The sequence below is a fragment of the Carlito syrichta genome, unplaced genomic scaffold (assembly GCF_000164805.1).
Source record: "Carlito syrichta isolate Samal-C Ts95f unplaced genomic scaffold, Tarsius_syrichta-2.0.1 Scaffold315374, whole genome shotgun sequence".
In the NCBI taxonomy this organism is placed as follows: Eukaryota; Metazoa; Chordata; class Mammalia; order Primates; family Tarsiidae; genus Carlito; species Carlito syrichta.
The window spans coordinates 66,719-91,145 of NW_007259470.1; the positions used below are offsets into that span (position 1 = coordinate 66,719).

At 34.3% G+C, this 24,427-nt stretch overlaps 1 protein-coding gene across 1 annotated transcript in view; it reads right to left on the reverse strand.

Moving 5' to 3' along the window:
- PIK3C2G (phosphatidylinositol-4-phosphate 3-kinase catalytic subunit type 2 gamma) overlaps nucleotides 1-24,427 on the reverse strand; it is a gene marked incomplete at its 3' end in the record, with an annotated part of 314,051 nt that overhangs the window by 60,674 nt on the left and 228,950 nt on the right. The window contains 2 exon segments of the mRNA XM_008072653.1: nucleotides 17,671-17,840; nucleotides 19,609-19,745. Of these exon segments, the coding sequence (XP_008070844.1) occupies nucleotides 17,671-17,840; nucleotides 19,609-19,745 (307 nt within the window).

A 24,427-nucleotide genomic window follows, 5' to 3' on the forward strand; every position in this document is an offset into this window, starting at 1 on the left:
CACCACTCTTATTTGGTAAGGATGATTAAAATAGCTATCTTTTTAAAATTATCAAATTTATTTTCTTAAGCATTATATATTGTGCCTGAGTTTATAGGATTTAATGAGGACAAAAAGAGATTAGTTAGATCCTTCAAATCTCCTTTGTAATTTTTCTTTGAGATTTAGTTTATTGGAAATGGTATATTTTGTATGAAACTTCAGTGTATATTTGGAACAGAAGTTAGCCTGGATATGAGGAAAACATTATCAATGCTATAATGCTTAGGTGAAAATTAGATTGGTGGCATCACATTTTAAAAAAGGATTAGGTTCTAAAATAAATTGAAGGTGAAGAATTGCCTAAGATATCTGCGAAAACTTTCAAATCACCTATAGTGTTACCATACACATGATCAAAACTTATGTATGAGGCTGAAAATGGACATACTATCTCTTAATATTTAAGTTTAAAAATGTAAGTTGTCTGCCTAGCAACAAAAGCAGGGTACCTATTTCTTTAGATGAACATTTGATGAAGTTCTTATACTAAGCTCATGTTTAAGCGACATTTCTGCTTTTTTTTCATTAGGAACTAAATTTAAATCAGGGCTATGAGATGCTTATATTGACAGCTGTGCTTTACCTTAGACCAATTAAGGAATCAACACTCATGTCTTCCATCTTAAGCTTGCTTTGTTCACAACTGGGCATAGGCTCACTGGGTGCAAAAGGTAGAATTCCTACACTATTCAAGTTAATCTCTCTCTCTCTCTCTCTCTCTCTCTCTCTCCCCCCCCTTCCCTCCCTTCCTTATTCCTTCTCTTGTCTCCTCTCTTTAATTTCATATTTCTCATAAACTTTTTTCCATTCTCAATTATCCTTTACTCTTTTCATCTGAAAAAAATACAAAGTCTTTCTTTGAGAATAATTTGTTTCTTTTCAGAGAAAGATTAGAAAATATCTTATCTTTTAAAAAATTATAATGGGGAGTAGATATGAGGGAGTGATTCAAAAGGAAGGCATTAAAACACAATGGAAGATTGGGTAGAAAAAGAAGAAATGATAGTGAGAAAATGGGATTGAGAAAACAAAGTTTATTTCTCAAAATAATCTATATGAGAGTGCTTTGTAACACACAAAGTACTATTAAAATGTTAGGTATAGTTTGCCTGGGATTGGCTTTGTGACTGGCAGAAGACTTTGTGAAAGTTACAATATACTAAATTTTGAGTCTCATCTCTGAGGCTCCCACAAGTAGAATGACCATCAGAAACAAACAAACAAACAACAAAAAATACCTTGGAAAATTTCCAGTCAGAGTAACAGAATATGGCAGATTCTTAATAATCTTTTCTTTAGAAAGACTGTACTTTCTCAGGTCAAGGAAAGTAAAATTGATGGCATTTTTTGAATGATTCTTCAATCATCTGAAATTGAACCCCTGCTCCATGCTGGGTGTTTTAAGACATAAAGATATACTCTAAACACTAGCAGTAGGGGAGGTATTAGTAAGTGTGCTTTTCTTTTAGAAGACTCAGATGAAACCAGAGTGTACTCTGAGTGAAAATGCACCATAGCATTTCTTAGGAACAAACAGAGAAATGACACTCATCTAACTTCAAAGAACACTAAGATAACAAAGTATGTGGAAGAGTATTAATGTCTATCTAATATTTGGAACACCATGAATATTGTACCAAAGCAAAATAATTGGAGTAAGAGAAAATTAATCCTTTAATCTGTTAAGGAAGTTTTATTTAAGATCATTTTAAATTGGGAAGATTTATAATATAAATATTGTAATACTCAAATTAGATAGTAAACCTTAAATTTTTTGCATCAATAGTAGTTAATTAGCTATTAAAAATAATGTCAAAATGATTGTATGTAGGGAATTTTTATGAATACTATTGAGATGAAAATGCTGAGATTAATTTTGTTAGGTAATTGGTGATCTATTTTGATAAAACCTTAAAAGGGTTTAAGCAATGTTTTAATAAGACTAATATGTAATATTTTGATCATTCTGGTATAAATATTTTATAAAAAAAGAACACAAGTTGAATTTTATTTTATTAAATTATGGAAGGATTTTTTTTTCATCTTTTAAAAGTAGATTTATGCCCTATGATGTGGTGGTAAACACTTAATAATTGTCTCACTTTTTTTCTTAGAAAAAAAGTTGCAATTTGTGGCATTTGTCAGTTTCTGTGATTTAAATACTCCTGCTCTGACTGATTTCAGGCTAATCATGTGATGTCATTGAATGTGGAATTGAAAAGAAATACATACAATAGGCACTTGCAAGACAGGCTGGGCCAGGTCCAACATATCTCTACTTATGTCTGAAATTATATCTGAAGTTGTAGTTGACTTGATTAAACACCTTACAATCTAAACTTGATAAAAAGTGCAACTCAATCTGTCATTCAGGAGAACTACAAGAAAATGCAGACAGAAAATTAAATAAAATTTGGAAAATAACTCATAAACAAAATGGTAAGTTTGATAAGGAAATAAAACAACTTTTAAAAACCCAAATAGAAATTCTAGAGATAAAGAATGCAATAACTGAACTGAAAATTTTAATAGAAAGCTTCAATAGAAGACTTGATCAAGCAGAATAAAGCATCAGTGAACTCAAAAACAGAACATATGAAATTATCCAATCAGAAGGACAAAAAGAAAATGGATGAAAAAGAATGAAGAAAGACTATGAGAATTATGGGACATCATCAAGTCAACTAACCTGTTCATATTAGGATTCTGAAGAGGACAAAAAAAAGATTCAATGAGAAACTCACTTCATCTATAAAGACATGCATAGACTGCGAGTGAAGAGATGGAAAAAGGCATTCCATTCAAATGAAAACCATAAAAGAGCAGATGCAGGTATGCTTATATGAGCTAAAACAGACTTTAAATCAAGAAAGTTTAAAAAATTTCACAGTGCATTATATATAATAATAAAGGGGGAATACAGCAAGAAGATATAAAAATCTAGAGACCGGATGTATAAAACAAACATTAGCAGACTTAAAGAGAAAGATCTACTGCAGTACAATAATAGTATGGGACTTCAACACTTCACTTTCAGCCATGGACAGATCATGCACACAGAAAATTGATAAATAAACATCAGAGTTAAAGTATATTCTAGAACAAATGGACTTAACAGACATTTACTGAAGAATTCATTCAACAGCTGCAGAATACACTTTTTTTTCCTTGAACAGCACATGTAATATTCTCCAGGCCACAAAACAAATCTTAACAAATAAAATAAATAACATAAATAAAGCATCTGTTTTGATCACAAGGGAACAAAACTAAAATCAATAACAAAAGAAATGTCAGAGACTATAAATACCTGGAAAATAGCATGCTCCTAAACAACAAATGGGTCAATACAGAATTAAATTAAAAAATTAAAAATTCATTGAGACAAATAAAAATTAAAACAAAACATACTAGGACCTATGAAATTGAGCAAAAAGAAAATTTATACCTATAAACACACTCATTATAAAAATAGAAATAGTCTAAGTAAACAACCTACGTTATACCTCAAAGAAGTAGAAAAACATCAGGTAAGCCCCAAATTAGTTGAAGGAAAAAATAACAGAAACCTGAGAAGAAATAAATGAAATAGATATTAGAAAAAATATAAATGATCAGTGACACAAAAAGTTGGTTTTTTGAAGAATAAATAAAATCAACAAACTTTTTATAGAGTAACTAAAAAAAAAAAAGAAAGAAAAAAGACAAGTAAAATCAAAGATAAAAAAGAAGACATTACAATTGACACTACAGAGATAAAAAGACTTATAAGAAACTATTATGGTAAAGTCTATGACAAATAATTGAAAAAGCTAGCAGGAATGGATAAATTTCAGAATACACACAACTTACCAAGATTGCTTAATGAAGAAATTTGAAACAGACCAGTAATGAATAACAAGACTGAAGCAGTAGCAAAGGCTCTCCCATTAAAAAAAAAATAAAAAAAAGGCCCAGAATCTGATGGCTTCACTGCTTAATTCCATCAAAAATTTAAAGGAGAACTTTTTCAAAAAAATTTAAGAGGTGAGAATAATTTCAAATTTATTTCAAACAAGACCAGCATTACCCTGATACCCAAATCAGAGAAGAACATAATACAAAAAGACTACATGGCTGGGTGTGGAAGGTCAAAGTGAGAGGATTGCCTGAGCCCATGAGTTCGAGACCAGCCTGGGCAATTTGGTGAGACCTCACCTCTACAATAAATAAAAAATTTAGCTGGGCATGGTGTCGCCTCCCTGTGGTTCCAGTTACTTGGATGACTGAGGTGGAAGGATCTCCTGAGCCCAGCAGGCTGAGGCTACAGTGACTGTGAGCATGCCAGTGCACTCCAGCCTGGGCAACAGAGTAAGACTTCAACTCAAAAATGAAAAAAAAAAAAAAAAAAGACTACAGGCTTGATAAACATGATGAAAAATCTCCAACAAAATACTAGCAAACCAAATCCAACAACACATTTAAAAGATCATTCACCGTGATCAAATGAGATTTCATCCCAGGAATGCAAGAATGATTAAACATATCTTATATAGCCATAAATCTATAAAACAGCAAACATTACACTAAATGGGAAAAAGTTGAAAGCTTTTTCAGTAAGATCTGGAATAAAACAAGGATGAGCACTTTTATTCAGCATCGTATTAGTACTAGAAGTCCTAGGAAGAAAAATTAGGCAGGAGCAAGAAATAAAGAGCATTCAAGTTGGAAAGGAGGAAGTCCAATTGTCCTTACTTGCAGATAGCATGATTTTATATACATATATAAAACGTATAATATATGATTTTATATATATAAATTCTAGCAGTTATATATAGAACTAATAAGTGAAATCAGTGAAATTGCAGAATACACAATAAACATAAAAAAGTAAATTTTCTAGACATAGTAGTGAATTTTCTGAAAAAGAATTAACCAAAGCATTACTGTTTACAATAACTACAAAAAATAAAATACTTAGGAATAAATTTAACCAAGATGGTAAAATATTTGTACAATAAAAACTATAAAACATTTATAAAGACACTGAAGAAGACACAAAACAATGAAAAATAATATTCTGTGTTCATGGATTGAAATAATGTTAAAATGTCTACAATACCCCAAACCAACAGAATCAACACAGTTTCTTGAAAATATCAATGACATTGTTCATAAAAATAGAAAAACAAACAAACCAACCTATGTTTTGTAGAGATCCAGAAAAGACCCTGAATAGCTAAAGCAATCTTGAACAAAAAGAACAAGCCTGGTGGAATCACACTTCCTGATCCAAAGCATATTAAAAGTGATTGTAATCAAAACAGCATGTACTGGCATTATAAACAAATACATTGATCAAAACAGAAAAGGGTAGAATGTGAAGAAATGAATACATGCATTTATAGCCAACTGATTTTGTTTGAAAAAAATGTCAATAACACACAATGGGAAAATGATGATCTTTTCAATAAATGGTGTTGAGAAAACCAATATCCACAAGCAAACCAACCAAATTAGACCCTTATTTTATAATAAATCAACTCAAATGAATTAAAGTCTTAAATAAAGGCATAAGACTATAACTATTAGAGGAAAACATAAGAGGAAAGCTACATGACATTGGTCTTGACAATGATTTTTAAAATATAACCTGAAAGCACATAAAACATAAAAGCAAAAATAAACAAATAGAAGGTGTCAAACTAAAAAGCTTCTGAACAGCAAAAGAAGCAATTATAAACTGAAGAAGCAGCTGACAGAATGGGAGAAAATACTTGCAAACCATGCATCTCATAAGGGATTAATATCCAAAATGTGAAACTCAAACAACTCAATACCAACAACAACAAATAACCTGACTCAAAAATGGCCAAAGGATCTGAACAGACAGTTCTCAAAAGAGGGCACAGAAATGGCCAGTAGGCACATGAAAAAAATGTTCAACATCATTAATTATTAGGAAAATGCAAATTAAAACTCATTGAGAAATCATCTTACACCTTTTAGAATGGGTTTATCAAAAAGATAAAAAAATAAGTGTTAGAGAGGATGAAGAGAAAAGGGAACTCTGCATTGTTGGTAGGAATGTAAATTAGTACAGTCGTTATGGAAACCAATGTGAAAGTTCATCCAAAAACCAAAAATGGAACTAATATATGTTCAGTAATCTCACGTCTGGGTATATACCAAAGAAACTGAAATTAATATGTCAAAGGGATATCTGCTTTCGCATGTTCTTTGCAGTATTATTAACAATAATTAATATACAGAAACAACCTAAGTGTTCATAGAAGAACGAATAAATAAAATGTGGTATATATACATAACAGAATACTATTTAATCTTTAAAAGGGGGGCAAACTCTGCTATTTATGACAACATAAATGAATCTGGAGAACATCATCCTCAGTGAAATAACCTAGGCAAAAAAAGATAAATACCACCTGATTTCACTTAGATGTGAAATCTAATAAAGTTGAACTCATAGAAAGTAGAGAATGATGAGGGAGGAAATGGAGACTTGTGGATCAAAGAGTAAACAGTTTCATATAGACAGTAGAAAGGATTTTTAGATATATTGCCCAGCAGATTGACTATAGTCAATAATATTATACGTTTCAAAATAACTAAGAAAGTAAATTTCAAATGTCTCAACATAAAAAAATAGGTAAGGGAGGTGATTAGATATGTTAATTAGCTTGATTTGATTATGCCATGCTGTCCACATATACCAAAACATCACATTGCACCCCATAAATGTATGCAACTATGATATGTCAATTAAAAATAATGCTAATAATAAATTTAAAAATAAGTAAACAAAAACACATAGTCTGTCTCCAAGTTACCTAACCTTAACCACTGGTCATATTGCCTTTACAATTTTCTAGAAAGAAAGCTAAAAAAAAAAAGACTTAATGCAAGATTAGCATTACCAGGTGAAAGTAATATTGACTGTGAAAATACAGTCTAAAAAATATAAAACAAAGAGTTAGGAGAGCAATAAACATCACTAATAAAGATCTTCCTTAATTTTTCCTGTTCTAAAAGAGAATGTCACCATCATGAAATTGTTGAATTCAAATTGAGTTTATTACTATAATAACATCTTTTATGTAATGAAAAATTTACTGAGTTTTATATCTTTGTGAAATTAAATCACGGAGATTGTAATTAAGCAACAGTTCAGAAGAAAAAGAAAAACAATTGATTTAAGAAAACTGGAGAAATTTCTCATTGCTTGCATTGCAAGGATTGCCAAATTTCCCCTAGAATCATTAATGCTGGGGCTAAATGTTCTTTGATTTAATCTGCTGGTTTAAATCTTCTTTGTCTAATCTCACAATTAAGCCAATACGAAGGCATTGTCGTTTATATACAGAATATAAAATAGTTCATATCAATAAATAATATCTACTGTTTCTTTCTTAAATTAGAAAGTTTACAGGAGGCTCAGAGTTGTTCTAAGCATGAAGGTGGGCTTTCCAGATTTCTGGAGAACTGAATTCACAGGAATTGTTCAGGGACGCCTGGGCATGGACTCCAGTTGAGAGTATGGCCTTCCTGACTCAATTTAATTCAAGAATCAGGAGAACTCAGTGTTTGTAACATTTCCTAAATAGAATCACACAGATGGTTAGTGTGAGAAATTCTAGAATGGTGATGTAAGCATGAGTATGAATGGGCAGGGTCCCAGTGAGAAATCACTTTTTTTCCTTAAGATCCTACTAGTAAGAGGAATGTTACCTCTTTTCTGTGCCCCTTAAGGAAACCGGAGTTTAAGGATAATCTACCCCAAAATATACTGCATCTGCTTCTGTTCTCTTGATCTGCTAATTTCCATTAGTAAGTTCTGTATTCTTGACTAAGGGATAAATCTGTAACTTTGATGGGGTTTTATGTTTGTGTGGAATTTTTCTTTGCAAATCTATAACCAACCCACAACTGGAAATTGTACTTATAGGTGAAGTTGAATAAGGAATTAGGCAATTGTTTGATGAAGTGAATTATTTAATATATGTTAATAATATTTTATAGAGCATAAACAGTTATACAAATGCTTTCCTCCCTCCATGTTTTTAAGAAATAGACAATAGTAGAAACACTTGTTTCTAGGGCACATAGAGTCTGTGATCCCAGAGGGTGTAGCCTTTTATAGTAAAGAATATGACCTGTGGTAATTAATGATAGTTATTGGAACATTATAGTGTCTTTCTTCTTAGACTATGGGACTTTAGGATAGTTCTAAGGCAGGATTTACATATCTGGCTTTGTATAATATTGGGGTTTTATTAATACACCTGAATATATGTACAGAAGCTAGGTGGAGCTAGGTATTCTCTAAAGACTGGGTCTATAATTTCATAAGTATGGTACAAATAAGAATGTTCACTTTTCCTAGGGTGACACAGAGGCCCTATTTATAAGGTGCTTTTGTGTACTTGAAAACCAATAAGAGGCAGTGGCAAGACAGTAATGGAACAGGTTGGACTGTGAGAGTCTCTGCAAAAATAAACGATCATAAATACCCTCTGCATGAGTGGGTATGCACCATAAACACTCTCTGCGTGAGTGGGTGTGTGCCAGTGGGTGAGAGAAGGTCTATCTAGGGGATACTTGAGTTCATGCACCTAGGCCTCTCCTCTGGAGGTGACTGCAGTCCTCTACCACCCTGAGATTGGAGCCCCCAGCATGAAGGATCATCTGCCATTCTCAGGATTCTCCAGAAGGAGGCAGCGGAGAGCAGCTGCTCCTCACCATCCGACATCTAGTCCACACCATCACCTATGATGGCAGAATGGCATGAGGCTCAGGAACCGTGGAGAAAGCAGGTGGTAGAAATCTGGAATGCAGTCCCACGACCCCTGAGGAGATTTGACTGGTGCCATTTTCTCTGTCCTGAGACCAGGCAGATACCTGCGTTGCCCTGTCCAGCTCAGCCCAGCCTCCAACCTTGGGCCTAGAGGTTATGTCCTCATTGGACTTGGAGAGACAGATGCCCATCCCCCATGCTGGAATAGGCACAGAAATGTCAGATCTGAGTGGGAGATTTGACAACAGTGGTAGCAAGTCGAGAAAGCTACCACTTTCTCGAGGGTCCATATCTGATCCACCCTCCTTGCACAGTAGTCCTTGGGGCATTTGTACCACACTGAGAACAACAACCCTATCGGCCTGTACTGAGAGTGGAGGGAAGAGGCTGGAAACCAAACTGCTCCTTAACATGGAGGTGGCAGCCAAAATAAACTTGGAGTTAAAGAAATAGCCAGAGCGAGCTTTGTTTTTTGGTTTTATTGTTTTGTTTTGATTTTTTTCTTCTCTCTTTTTGCTTTTGTTTACATTTTCATCCTTCCTTTGTTTCTGTTATTTTAATTTTTTTAGATTTTCTGTTTGTGTATGGGTATTTTTAAGGGAGAGTACATCAATGGGGGAGTTTGGTTTATTTGTTAATATGATTGTATGTATGTTTTTGTTTTTTCTGTCTTTGTTTCTCTGTTTATTTGTTAGTTGGTATGCCACATTTTGTATTCGGGGGCAAACATATACCCCCACTGCATGGACAGATTGTAAGACAGTGGGAAGTGAGTTCCAGGGAGCCACACACCTGTCAGTGTATACTGGGATCTGCAGATCGTTTTTGAATCACAGCTCTCCCCTCAATTAAATCTCAAAACTCCAAAAAGCACAGCCTCCCACCCCTAGTCCAGCTTCAGAATTGAATAAAACCAGAGAATCTACATAAGGAAGAACAGGGGATTGAGCAAACAGAAGTGAAGGCTGCCCCCCACCACTGAATAACAGAATTAATAAAGAGGTTAAAAAGGCTGGGGCTTCCCCCTACACAAATGAAGAAAAATCAAAGGAAGAATATGGGTCTCACACGGACTCCTGGGAGGTCAGCCACTGAGAATACAGACTTTGGAACTCAAACAATGAAGAACCCCCAGAATGATTGATCTCAAATCACAAATCCAGATATCAAGATATTAATAGAGAGAATAAATAGAAATGAGGAGAGACAAGAGGAAAGAATGAATTGATAACTGAGATAAATACAATAAAAATAAAATGAACAAAATAAATAACAAACTGAAAAGCATGAACAGCAGAATTAGTCAAGCAGAAGAAAGAATCTCAGAGCTTGAGGACCAAAATATGGAACTACCTCAAATTGCTAAAAACATAAAAAAGAAGCTTAAAAAGAAAGAACAAAACCTTCAAGAGATGATCGATTATATCAAGAGGCTGAACCTAAGATTAATTGGAATTCCTGAGGCAGACAGAGAGACAGAGACCATCCTGGAATAAACACTCCATGAAATTATCCAAGCAAACTTTTCTCATCTCATTGGTGATGCAGCCATTCATACACAAGAGATTCAGAGAACCCCTGCAAGACAACAAATGAGAAGACCAACTCCTAGACACATAATAATTCTTCTACACAAAGTAGGTATAAAAGAAAAAAAATCCTAAAGGCAGCAAGAGAGAAAGATGAGACTACAAACTGGGGAAGACCAACCAGAATAGCATCAGACATCTACAGAAACACTTCAGGCTATGATAGATTGGAGTCCAATCTTAAAAGTTTATAAAGATAAACAATTTCAACCGAGAATTACCTACCTAGCTAAGCTAAGTTTTACCAGTGATGGAGAATTAAAATTCTTCCCAGACATTCAAATTCTAAGAGTTTTCGCCGCCTCCAGACCAGTTCTACAAAAAACACTTAAGAAAGTATTAAACACAGAAGAAAGAAAAAAGAGAACAACAGCGCCCTTCCTAAGAATGCAGGAAAAAGGTGGAAAACACACACAAATTAACCCCCAAATCAAAAGAAAGACAACCAACAAATAAACAAATAGCAGCAACAACAATAAACCCTATAAGAACTTCATGACAGGGATAAAAATCTCACATATCAATAATTAGTCTGAATGTGAATGGACTAAATACACCACTGAAAAGACATAGAATGGCAAATTGGATAAAGTATTATGATGCAACCATATGTTGCCTCCAAGAGACTTCTCTCACCAGAAAGAATACTCACAGACTCAAAGTAAGGAATGGAAAACAAATTTTCAGGTGAACAGAACACAAAAGAAAGCAGGAGTCATGATCTTGATATCAAACAAAATATCCTTTAAGCTATCAAAAATTAAAAAAAGATACAGAAGGTCACTACATAATAATAAAAGACTCAATTCATCAACAAGAAGTATCCATCCTAAACATATATGCACTCAACATAAGAGCACCAACTTTCATAAAGCAGCTTCTAGGTAAACTAAAAAAAGATATTGACTCTAACACTAACATAGCTGGAGATGAATTCCCCACTCACAACCCTAGACAGATCATCATGACAAAAAGTCAACAAGGAGATCCAGAACCTCAATGTGATGCTTGAACAAATGGACTTAATTGATACCTACAGAACACTCCACATAACAACCACAGAATATGCATTCTACTCATTACCACACAGAACATACTCTAAGATCGACCATGTCCTTGACCATAAGTCAAGCATAAACAGATTCCATAAGGTTGAAATAATGCCCTGCACTTTCTCAGACTACAGTGGGATAAAAATAAATTTCAACAGCAACAAAGTTCCCCCCAAACTCTCAAAGACATGGACACTCAATAGCTGATGCTAAACAACTCCTGGTCAACACAGAAATCAAAACAGAAATTAAAAGATTCCTGGAAACAAATGAAAATAAAGAAACATCTTACCAAAATCTCTTGGATGCCATGAAAACAGTACTAAGAGGGGGAATTTATATCTCTATGAACAAACATGAAGAAAATGGAAAGATCACAAGTTAAGAGCCTAACAAATCACCTAAGGAAGCTGGAAAATCAAGACACCAAAACTCTAAATTCAGCAGAAGAATCCAGATCACCAAAATAAAAGCCAAAATTCAGGACTTAAGAAGACAAAAGTATAATACAAAAAAAAAAAATCAGTGAAACAAAAATCTGGTTCTTTGAAAGGATAAACAAGATTGATGGAAACCCTAGCTAGACTGACCAAGAAAAAGTCCAAATTAACACAACCAGAATTACAAAAGATCAAATCAAAAATGAACTTGAAGAAATATAAACGATTACCAGTGATTACTATGTACACTTTATGGAAACAAACTTGAAACCTAAAGGAAATGGAGCACTCCCAAAGTTGAAACAAGAAGAAATCAAGACCCTAAAAGACCAGTAACAATCCAGGAAATCGACTATGTCATAAGAAAACTACAAAACAAACAACAACAACAAAAAAGCCAAAACAACAAAAAAAACAAAACCCTGGACCACATGACTTTCCAGCAGAATTCTACAAAATATACAAGGAGGAACTGATATGAATCTTGTGGAAAGTATTTCAGGCAATCAAGAAAAATGGAACTCCCCCCAAATCATTTTATGAAGCTAGCATCACATTGGTACCCAAACCAGGTTAACAGAATTACAGGACAATATCCTTGATGAACATAGATGCTAAAATTCTCAACAAGATTCTAGCAAACTGGACCCGACATCACATCTCAAAAATCATCCAACATGACCAAGTGGGCTTCATCCCCAGGAGACAGGGCTGGTTCAACATCTGCAAGACCATAAACGTAATTAAATACATCAAGAGATGTAAAACTGAAAACCACATGATTATATCATTAGACACGGAAAAAGCTTTTGATAAAATCCAGCACCACTTTTTGCTAAAACCCCCCAAACATCTAGGTATAGAAGGAACATACCTCAAAATCGCAAGAGCCATCTATGAGAAACTCACAGCCAGCATACATCTAAACAGACAGAAATTGGAACCATTTCTCCTGAAAACCAGTACAAGACAGGGATGCTCACTCTCACCACTCCTGTTCAACATAGTTTTGGAAGTCCTAGCTAGAGCAATCAGACAAGAGAAGGAGCTCAGGAATATCTAAATAGAAAAAGAAGTAAAGATATACCTCTTTGCAAATGACAAGATTCTGTACCTCAAAAACCCAAGAGAATCTATCAAAAACCTCCTTGTACTGATAAAGGACTTTTGCAAGGTCTCAGGGCATAAAATAAATGTGCAAAGGACAGTTATATTCCTATACACCAACAATAAACAACAGAAACCCAAATAAAAACACATTCCCATTTACAATAGCCACAAAAAAATCAAAATATCTTAGTGTCTTCCTAACCAGAGATGTAAAACACCTTTACAACGAAAACTACAAAAAACTGCTCAAAGAAATCAAAGATGACACAAACAAATGGAAAAATATTCCATGCTCATGGATAAGAAGAATCAACATTGTTAAGATGCCCATCCTACCCAAGATAATCTATAGATTTAATGCAACACCCATTAAATTACTGGCAGCATTCTTCTTAGACCTGGAAACAACAATACAGAAATTCATATGGAAACATAAATGACCACAAATAGCCAAAACAATCCTCAGCAAAAAAACAAAGCAGGATGTATTACACTCCCAGACTTTAAACTTTATTATAAAGCTACAATAATCAAGAGAGTCTGGTATTGATACTAGAACAGGCATGTGGATAGACCAATGAAACAGGATAGAGATTCCAGAAGCAAAACCTCAATTTCTCAACCAAGTCATCTTCGATGAAGCCTCCACCACCAACGAATGGGGAGAGAACCTATTCAGTAAATGGTGCTGGGAAAACTGACTGACCACATGCAGAAGATTAAAACAAGACCCACTATACACAAAAATTAACTCTAAATGGATCAAAGACCTAAACATAAAACCTCAAACTTTAAGAATATTAGAAAATGCAGGAGACACCCTTATGGAAATTGGAACTAGTAAGCAATTCCTGATCAAAACCCCAAATGTCCATGCCATAAGAGATAAGATAGACAAGTGGGACCTCATAAAAATGACAAGCTTCTGCAAAGCCAAATAAACCATTGTGAGAGCAGGGAGACAGCCCACAAACTGGGAAATAATATTTGCCAACTGTATATCTGACAAAGGCCTAACATCTAGGATCTACATGGAACTTAAATAAGCCGAAAAGAAAAAAACAAGCTGCCCCATTACAAAGTGGGCAAAAGATATGAATAGACACTTCTAAAAGAAGACATACGAGCAGTCAACATATACATGAAAAAATATTCAGTCTCACTAGTCATCAAATAAATGCAAATTAAAATCACACTGAGATACCACCTAACTCCAGTCAGGATGGCCATCATCAATAACTCAAAAACAACAGATGCTGGAAAGAATGCAAGTAAAAGGAATACACTACTACACTGTTGGTGGGAGTGTAAACTAGTACAACCTGTGTGGAAAACAGTGTAGTGATTCCTAAAAGATCTAAAAATAGACCTTACATATGATCCCGCAATTCCCCTACTAGGAATACACCCAGAGGAACTCAAATCACTCTAGGAAAAAGATACCTGCACATACATGTTTATTGCAGCATTATTCACAATAGCAAAAACATGGAACTAACCATGCTGCCCATCAAAAGAGGACTGGATAAAAAAATGTGGTACATATACATGATGGACTACTATGCAGCCATAAAGAAGGACAAAATTATGAACTTCACAGCAACTTGGATTGACTTAGTGGCTATAATACTGAGTGATCTATCACAGAAACAAAGAACTGAGTATCACATGTTCTCTCTCATAAACGGATCTTGAAAACTATTGTTGTCCTATAAGAAAGGGATTGGCAGTAGTGGGAAACTGTTAGGGTAGGGTGGAGGCAGGACTGGCAGTAGTGGGAAACAGCTGGGGGGGGGGGCACACCTCATCAACAAGGGAACCTGAATAATGAACATTTGTATACCTAACCCCGAATTGTATCCTACGTCTTTAAAATAATAATAATAATAATAATAATAATAATAATAATAATAATAATAAACCAGTAAGAACTTTCAATGAAGTTAAGATGGAAGAAGTCAGCTGTCCTACAAGACAATGTTCAATGAATTCCAGAAATGCTAAAAGAGCATTGAAGACAAAATATTACCTACTCCCTACATGCCAAAAGATATAGTGAATAGATGTAGTTCAGTTTTACCATTAAACAAACTCAGGTCAGAAGTACCAATATAAAAAAAAAAAAAATCCAAGGAGACACTGCCAGTGAGCCCTATGGGAGTCACTAGTGGAGATAAAATTTTAGAAACACTAATCTAAGTGAATCCTGGAGTTGCTGTTGGCCTTGTTAGTTGGTCAACAAATAATAACCTCAAAGGAAGGCAATATCAACTTCATTTTCATTTATCTAATAAAAAATTATTGAATAATTGAGGGTATGCCTGTGATTGGTTTACTGGTTGATTAACTCAGCAAACAATATTAAAAACATATTATGAGGGAGGCTCTATGCTGGGACCATTTTTAATTTACCTGATGCTGCATAAGAAAGCCTTGAAGTTGTCAAGTTGTGGGAGTAGGCACTGCTATAATATCAACAAACAACTAAACTGTGGCTCTACCTTCTCTGTAGAACCTGCTACATACCCTTATCATATTGTTTTGGTAAGTTTTTCTTTAGTTTTTTATGTCTCTCATCTGGAACTTCTGTAGAACTGGAATATTTTTGTCCTTTTTTTAACCACTCCAGTGGACAACACAGAAACTGGTGGAATAACTATATAAGAGCTGCCCCAAATTCCCAGTGAATAATACACAAGAATAATTTTTAAAAAGATGTCACAGCTGACGTAATTTTTAAATTTCTGGGAAACGGTGAATTCTAGGGAGAAACATGTTACATAGGTAAATTGTGTGTCCATTCAAATATGTTAATTGATATTTGTCCTTCATAAACTGAGTACCCCTCCTCTAAGATGTTCCAACAATTTGTACGTCTCTCTATCTCTGCCCTTGTCACATTTTATAACAATCATTATGTGTCTGTATTTCTAGTACTTGAAAGAGTAAACCTCACTGAGGTGGTATATTAGTCATCCTTGTATTCCCAGTGTTTATCATGGTCTTTGGCAGAAAGACCATTCTCTGTGGATGCTTAAGGAATGAATATGTGGTGAATTTTTCTGAGATTATTTAAAAAAGCAATGCATTAAAGGTAATAACCAATCCATTTGAATGTTCCTACAAAAGAGAAGATAGCACTTTATAAGACTAAAACCATATTATGTAGTTTATGTATATTTAATGTCAGATTAGGGCCATCTGGTATGAATTCCATCATGTTATTTCATAGGAAACATTATTATTTTTCTATTGAAATACTGTTTTTAGGCAAAAGTGGTGAATTAGTCTTTGGAATAATCTAACCCCATTTCTACCTTAATATTAAATATTTTTTAGGCAAAGACTCAGTTTCCAAACTCTAATTTCCTTACCTCTGACTCAAATAAAACAAAACAAAACCTATTCATCCACCAGTCTTGCATATTTCATCATGTGATATAATTATTCACCCATTTGATAAGATAAAAAAATCTAGGTATAATTATTGTATGTTTTCTTTAATTCTCTGACCTGTCATGCACCTCCTCCAGTTCATTAATCACGGTCAATGTCCAATCAATTAGCAGGTTCTGTAGCTCTGTCTTCAAAATATATTCTGACTTTGACAGCTTTTATTATTTCTACTTTTACCAGTAAGTCTTGCTTTAACTATTGCAATAATCTCTTCAGTGGTTTCTACTGCAGAAGATATAAGGAGAAAGCTTTTGAAATCCACTGAAATTCATCAATGGTTTCCCTGAACCTAAAACAAAGGCCATACTTTATACCATGCCTACTGAATCTTGCTTGATCTGACCTCCACCAAATTCTTCACCCTTCCCTCTTACTGCCTGCCTCTCTCTGTCCCACCTCCAGATCCCAGGTCTTCTTGTCACCGCAACATTTCCATCCTTATTTCCATGATTATAGCTGTTATATCCCCTGTTCTTTCTTTCTGAAATACTCTTCTCATGGATCTCCATGAGGTGGTCACTCATTACATAATTCTTCGTCATGTCTTCCGAGAAGCCTCTTTACAATAGTCCCCACTTCAGTCACTTTCTATTCCATTTGTTTGCTTTAGTTTCCTAAAAGAACTTCTTATTTCCTCCTACTATTTCTTTGCTCATTAACTTGTTTAACTGTCATCTCTACTAGAAAGAGATCAGGGTTTTTTATCTGCCTTGTTTACTGTTGTATCTTTGAATGGTAGGTGTTTGCTAAATATTTATGAAATGATTTATGGCTAATTCAGTGTGGGAAGTGTGACACCTTTATAATACGTAGAACAATGATGGTGATTTGCTATGGGCAACATATCAGATGTACTGAGATCATCAACTTGTACCTTACTGTCTATTCAAGGTTTATAAGAAAACAAAAATATTATTGCAAACAACTTAGACTAAAAGAGGATTTGTTGTTTCCCATGAGGAAAGACTAATTTAGTACACTAACAATTTGAGAAAATCCAATTTGTTTCATTAAAAATCTATAGGAAAAAAATCTTTCCTTCAACCTTGTTAGATATGTATTATGCTTATATTACCTTGGGGGATTTGAGAGATAGGAGCAAGTCATCTGCAGGATTTCTTGCCATTACGTATTATATATTGCTTAGGACTTTGCTTAATTGCTATAATAAACATTTATGCACTGACCTTTTTATCCCTCCAAATGTTTGTGCATGACCTAAGAATTTTCCGAAGTCAATATGAAACATGTGGCCTGACTTTGTCAGCATGATATTATCATTATGACGGTCACAAACTCCCAGGATGAATGTGACCACACACCAGCCAGCACAGGAATAGAAAAAGTTCCTCAGGGCCTAATCAAATGAAAAACAATAACACAAAAATAACAACAAAAAATGAGGATATGCATTAGCAATAGAGGTAATAGTAAAAAGCAAATAATGAAAAGCAAGATTACTAATCAAAAACAATGTCTTCATATCAGTGGAGAAAACTGTACATACAGTCAAGAAACTGATTTTTGTTATGGTGTAGAAGAACATAAAGTAATCTGTTATTTAGCCCTAATAGGTGAATGTTTTCTTTGAAATTGAAGAAAGTATCTCCCTCATTCAGATAAAGCTAATTTTTATGGTTTACTAGAGAGATGTTCTAGTGTGACTTTTTTGATGCCCCAAATACACAATATGATTTTTTTTCAAGGTAAAAGAAGAAAGAATAACATGGTCCATTATTGCCTGTTTCCAATTAAATTTAAAATATTACTTGCTTAGTGTTTGAAATTTCGGACCAGAAAAAGCTGTACTAGGAAATCTGCAACATTTTATATGTATCCTTTTATTATGTCATCTAATTGATGTCTGAAAGTGTTCTGGTAAAGTACATACATGAGTGAATGTGTGGGTGGAAGCAGATTACCTCTAAGTCAATTGTGGCTTATGTTTCTTTAATGAACAGAGGTTTCTTTCCAAAAATATTCTTTGTTTCCAAAATGGTCTCCTGTATATACATAATTTTCATCAACTTGGTGGTGTAACTATAAATGATTGGTTGGACCAAGGTTATGAGTCTCCTAGCATGATGGGGCTGCCTCAGTGCAGTGGAAGGCTAGGAAACTGGGTTACATGCCAGAATATCTTAGTTCCAGGTCTCTCATGTTCCTGAAAAAGTCATTTAATATGTCTGTCTAGATTTTCTTCACTTATAAAGTGAAGATAATAAAATATGTCCTTCACATAGTGGTTATGAAGAGCAAATATATGTGGAAATACCTCAAAAACATAAGCACAGGGGTTTGTGCAAAACTGTAGTTACAATTTTGGGAATAGCTAAAAAATAGATTTTAGGATAATTTTATCTAAAGCTTTATTATTTGGTCTCTAACAGCCTGTATTTTGCTCCACTCTGACCATGTGGAAGTATAGAATAGATAAACTCTTGGGTCTTTTTATCATGGCCCATACTAGCTAAAGTGACCAATCATCCCAGTTTGCCCAGAACTGAGAAGTTTCCCAGAATAACTTCAGTGCTTGGAACAGTGCTTACCAAATCTAATGTTGCACTTTTTTGGGTACAGTAGCTTCCAGGTGTCTTGCCTCTGAGTGGGGTCAGTAGTAACAGTTCATGGTTTGGGAAATGCAACAAGGTTTGGCTCTAGCCACACTTATCCCTTCATCCAGGAGCCCTAGTATAGACAACTGTGCACTGCAGGCTGGGTGCCAGAGGGAAGTAAACTGGGGAAAAACTATGTTTGCAGTCAAATGCAACAGTAAATTTTGTAAAGTTAAGAAGGGATATTTATAGAAATTGGAGATTCTGGACAAATAGGTGAAGGTCACTTGAAGGGAGTAGATTCAAGGGGATCGTTTCTGGTCTGAGATTGCTGTCAGGGATGCTGCTTTATTGATAACTAGGAATTTCAATCAGAAGAAAAACCAAACCCAGAAACTTTTATCTAGTTAATATACCATTTAAATGGAGTCATTATTACTAGGATGATGACTGAATAAATTAGAATTCAAAATGTACTTAATTTACTTTTCTACAAATCAGAATAGCTAGTAAACTGGATTATGTTCTTATGTAAATACATTATTTAAAATAATCTTCAGCAGGACATACCTTTTCATAATCTGCCTTTAAGTGGTTGTGCTGACTGAACCACTTTTTGATTGCATTTTCTTTCAATGGTCCTATCAGCCCAGAATGTCGGTGGATCTTTGCTAGGGTCACAGCATCAGGCACCATCTGTACCAAACCTGGTAGACAGAAAAAAGATTATGGAAACCTTTCTTCACAGGATGAGGGATCTTTAGGAAATATATCTTGTTCTAGGTACCACAGCAGTACTTGTTAGCACTACTTGTAATATTACCTCTTTCCTTTCTAAACCTTCTTTTCTGAAGAAACTATCTAGTTGGCTCTCCTAATTCCTCCTAACTCCTGGGGAAGAATGAGGCTGCTTGTTGAGTTTGAATCAGATCTATCAGAAGAATCTTTAATTTTTTTTCTAGAATTATGGTAGTGAACCAATCTACAAGATCTTACAGAGACTAGAGAGCCAATAGCATAGTGGGTTAATTATCATATGGCTGGTGAACTCGTTCACAGTCTAATAAAGGACATTGAAGTTTATATGACAAATATATTATGACTTAAGCAAGGCAAATACAATCTCCACAAGAAATATTTTCTCTATATTATAAAAATCAATGTTCAGTTAACAAAAGTTTCACAATTAAAGGTAACATTTCTGGGAGTAAAAAGAATAACTCTGCAGTAAATATGTAGAGAGTCACCTGCTTCTTTCTTCTCAGTCAACTTTAAACTTTAAAGAGAAACCAAATATATATAATTTTTTTAAAAATATAATTTTTTTAAAAGGGAGCATATATTGATTGAACTTAAAAGGATTTTTGCTTCTCTGACTTTTTTCTATCAAGACTTTATTACTATTATTATTTTATTCCTATGGTTATTGGAATGTAAATATTTTCAAATCTTCTGATTTTAGTTCTATACAGAACAGCAATTTAAACCCAGTACTTAAAACTCGCCCAGAATTAATGTCCACAAAACGATCTGAAATATACAGTAATGTAAATAAAATAATTAAAATAAATTAAAGTCTAGAGTTTCTGATTTCTACATCTCCTCATGTGCAAGAGTTGCAAACTCAAGTGAGAAGAGACACTAGGGGCACAAATATAACTATATAAATATAGAGATGCTTGCATATCTCAAATTGGATATTTCACAGTCTCCCTTAAATGCACTCAAATTAAACAACAACAAAGAAGCAGATCGTGGTGGTGACAAACAAGATGATTTTCTGTGCTGAAATTGGCCAGTGGCAGCTGGTTTGCAGCTTTAAGCTATCCTAATATCCAGTAGTCCAGTTGTGATCATTGGGTATCTACATTTCTGAATCAGAAAAAAAAATTAATTCCCCAGAGACAAATCCTGAGCATATCCTTAATATCATAATACTTCTCCTTCCTCCCCTAAATGTACTAGGCTCTTGCCCAAGTTTTCTCATGTGTAGTAAGCAAGGGAGCAGATCTAAAACATTTTAGAATTTTCCATGTCATCTATTGAACACTTCCTAAAGGAAATCACCTTCTCCTTGGTTCTTGAGTGTTTCAGAGCTACATCACCTTTGACCATGTTCAAAATTAGGTTTTTAGATTATTGTGTCCTTCTAGATACTGTGCTGCAACAATGCCAGTTACTTTTCAGTTAACACTGGTCTCCAGGGAGTTGATTTTTGCTAAATCCCAAGTCACTGGCCACAAACCTTGAATAACTGACAACCTTGTATCTAATTTATAGCAATCGTGGTGGCTAAATGCCCATTAAAATCATAAATTACATTTTATACATTTAAGCTACTGTATCTTATACACCATTTAAATACTTCTAACATAATTCTGTGGTTCTATTCTTATAGGTCTTTAATGTAGCATTTATCAGATTTCAATGCACACAAGAATCACTTAGGGATCTAGTTAAAATGGAGGTTCAGATTTAGTAGGGCTGAGAGGGGCCTGAACTTTTGCATTTCTAGAAAGTTCCTAGGTGGCATCAATGCTGTGGGTCCATGGTTCACACTTTAAGTAGCAAGGCTTTTAGGGACAGAAGTTTTCAAAGTCATCTCATGTAAGGCAGAGTAGCTATTACAATCACCCATACTTGAGCGTTTCCCCCTCCAGTGGAGAGCCTGACTGAGTACTCCTGGGTTGGACCTGGTTGTATCTACTCCTCCAATTCCCCTAGGTAATTTCTATGATCATCAAAGTTAGAGAACCAGTGATAGGATAAATCCTAAAGAATTTTTATTTGCTGTGATAGTTTTTACCAGAACTCCTAGAAAGTTACATATAAAACAGTTATGAGAAATGATAATCAACAAAAATGTTGATAAAGTCATGTAAACTTCACACCTGAAAGACGCTGGCTACAACTTTAGCTTATTTTAGTATGCAACCCTCATCTCACTTGGTGACATTTCTTGAGAACAGTAGATATTCAATAAGTCTTGGAACCTGATTAAAAATGCAACCTAATCCTAAAAATGACATTTGTTTTAATGATCTCTATTTTTCTTAAGAAGTATTTTGTCAGTAGACTGCCCTCTGAAATCTTACAACTATAGAAAGTTGTTGGTAGGTAAAGGGGAAAAACAACTTCATCTTCTGAAACCTTGGTCAAGCTCTAGAGTCGTTTTTGCTAAGTCATTTTGTTAACTTTTACCTATTTAGCTTCAGTTGCAATCTGTGATTATAAACAGAAATGAGTAGATTAAATTAAAGAGTTCCAATGGGGTCAGTGATTTATTCAGTTTCAGAGACAAGGTGATCTATGTTCCACCAAAAAGCTCAGCTTGGGTCATATAGCTTTATTCTTACTTTTTCAGCATATTACACCGTGAAAGAATTAGGTCACTTATGTGAGAAAAGGGAGGGTAAAATGTAAGTAATAACCTCATGGTATTAATGATAAAATACTGTTTTTTGTTTGTTTGTTTTTTAGGAACCAGAGGTTTAGAAAATGTTCAAGTTGATACACTTGGCAAAGAAGCAAGAGCCTTATTATCAGAATCTAAATTAAGTGGGTAGAATGACTTGTAATGGAGTATTCTGAGGAATCAAGTTGAAAGTTAACTAGGAAGTACCTCCATACTTAGTATCTAAAATCTCAAATGTTTACTGGGGTATTGAGCCTGCTGGTGGGAACTCAGGAACTCAGAAACTTGGCAGTTCTTTGGTGATGATGGTTTTAAATTGTAGCTCTGCTTGAAATAATAATAATAAAAAAATCGACTACATAGTCTAGGCCCTTTTTCTGGTTCTATTATTTCATCCCTTTGTTTATGCACATGTATCTGCTATAATTCTTATCAATTGATTTAATAAAATTCTAAGTGGCAATGGATGGACATATGTAAAAAAGATTACATCTTAAAATTGATGTTTCTTCAATCTGGCATTATTGCAATTAAGTACAACTTTTATCTCATGTCTTAGTAATAATTTTAGTAGATTACTGACTTTTTCACTGAAAATATACATAAGTGTAATTATATTTCATATTAATTTTTGGCTTTTATAAGGAAAAATAAATGCTGATATATGTTCAATGTTTACATGTGTGGCCATCTTTGTTGATATTTCGTCTATTTTTTGGAAATTAAATAATGGTTTATAATGTGTTTATAATTTTCAAAACTCTTTTAAGTACTTGAAAATGTGTAAATTGTGTGTTAATAGGTAACAATTGTATTTTTTAAAGAAAACTTTTTAAAATTGCTATATAGAAAATGAGAAAAAATGAGTAGGCTATTAATAGAACCAACTCAAACACACACAAAATCACAGTTAACATTTGGATTGTGAATGTCCTAATTAATATCAAAAACATATTATACTTTATATAAATTCTTTTGGCTTATTTTTCAAAGTAATTCTCTTTAAAAACAGAAGAATGTGTGTAGTTCCTTGTTTTTTGTTTTTTCAGGATTAGCTATGCAAATGGTCATTGTACAGGTAAAGGTTGGACCTCCCTTTAGTCCCTGCTTTGCTTGCTTTGAGATCAGGTATCCTAATTGATATGTGACACCCATCCCCCCACCACCTCCCCTGGCTGTTTATGCCTACTGCCAATCCCTTTCTTATAGTATTATGGTAAATGTTCAGGGTGCACTTATGAGTGAGAACATGTGGTACTCAGTTCTTTGTTTCTGTGCTAGATCTCTGAATGTTATAGACCCTAAATCCATTCAAGTTGCTGTGAAGTTCATAATTTTGTCCTTCTTTGTGGCTGCATAATATTCCATCATGCATATGTACCACATTTTAAAAATCCAGTCCAGTTTCATTGTGTAGCACGGTTGGTTCCATGTTTTTGCTATTATGAATAGTGCTACAGTAAACATGTGTAAGCAGGTATCTTTTAAAAGAGTGATTTAAGTTCCTCCAGGTATATTCCCAGAAGGGGAATTGCTGGGTCCTATGGGAGGTCAATGTCTAGTTCTTTTAGGAATTGCCACACTGTTTTCCATAGAGGTTGAACTAGTTTGCATTTTCAACAATGTAGAAGCAATTCCTTTTCTCTGCATCCTCGCCAGCATCTGCTATTTTTTGTTTTATTGATGGTTGTTCTTACTAGAGTTAGGTGGGATCTCAATGTGGTTTTGATTTGCATTTCTCTGATGATTAGTGAGGCTGAGCATTTTTTTATGTATCTGTTGGCTGCTTGTATGTCTTCTTTTGAGAAGTGTCTATTCAGTCTTTTGCCTGCCCATTTTTTTTTTTTTTTTTTTTTTGAGTTGGAGTCTCACTCTGTCGCCCAGACTGGAGTGCAGTGGCCACTCCCGGCCACCGCAGCCTCGAACTGCTGGGCTCCGGCAATCCTTCCGCCTCAGCCTTCCGAGTAAACGGAA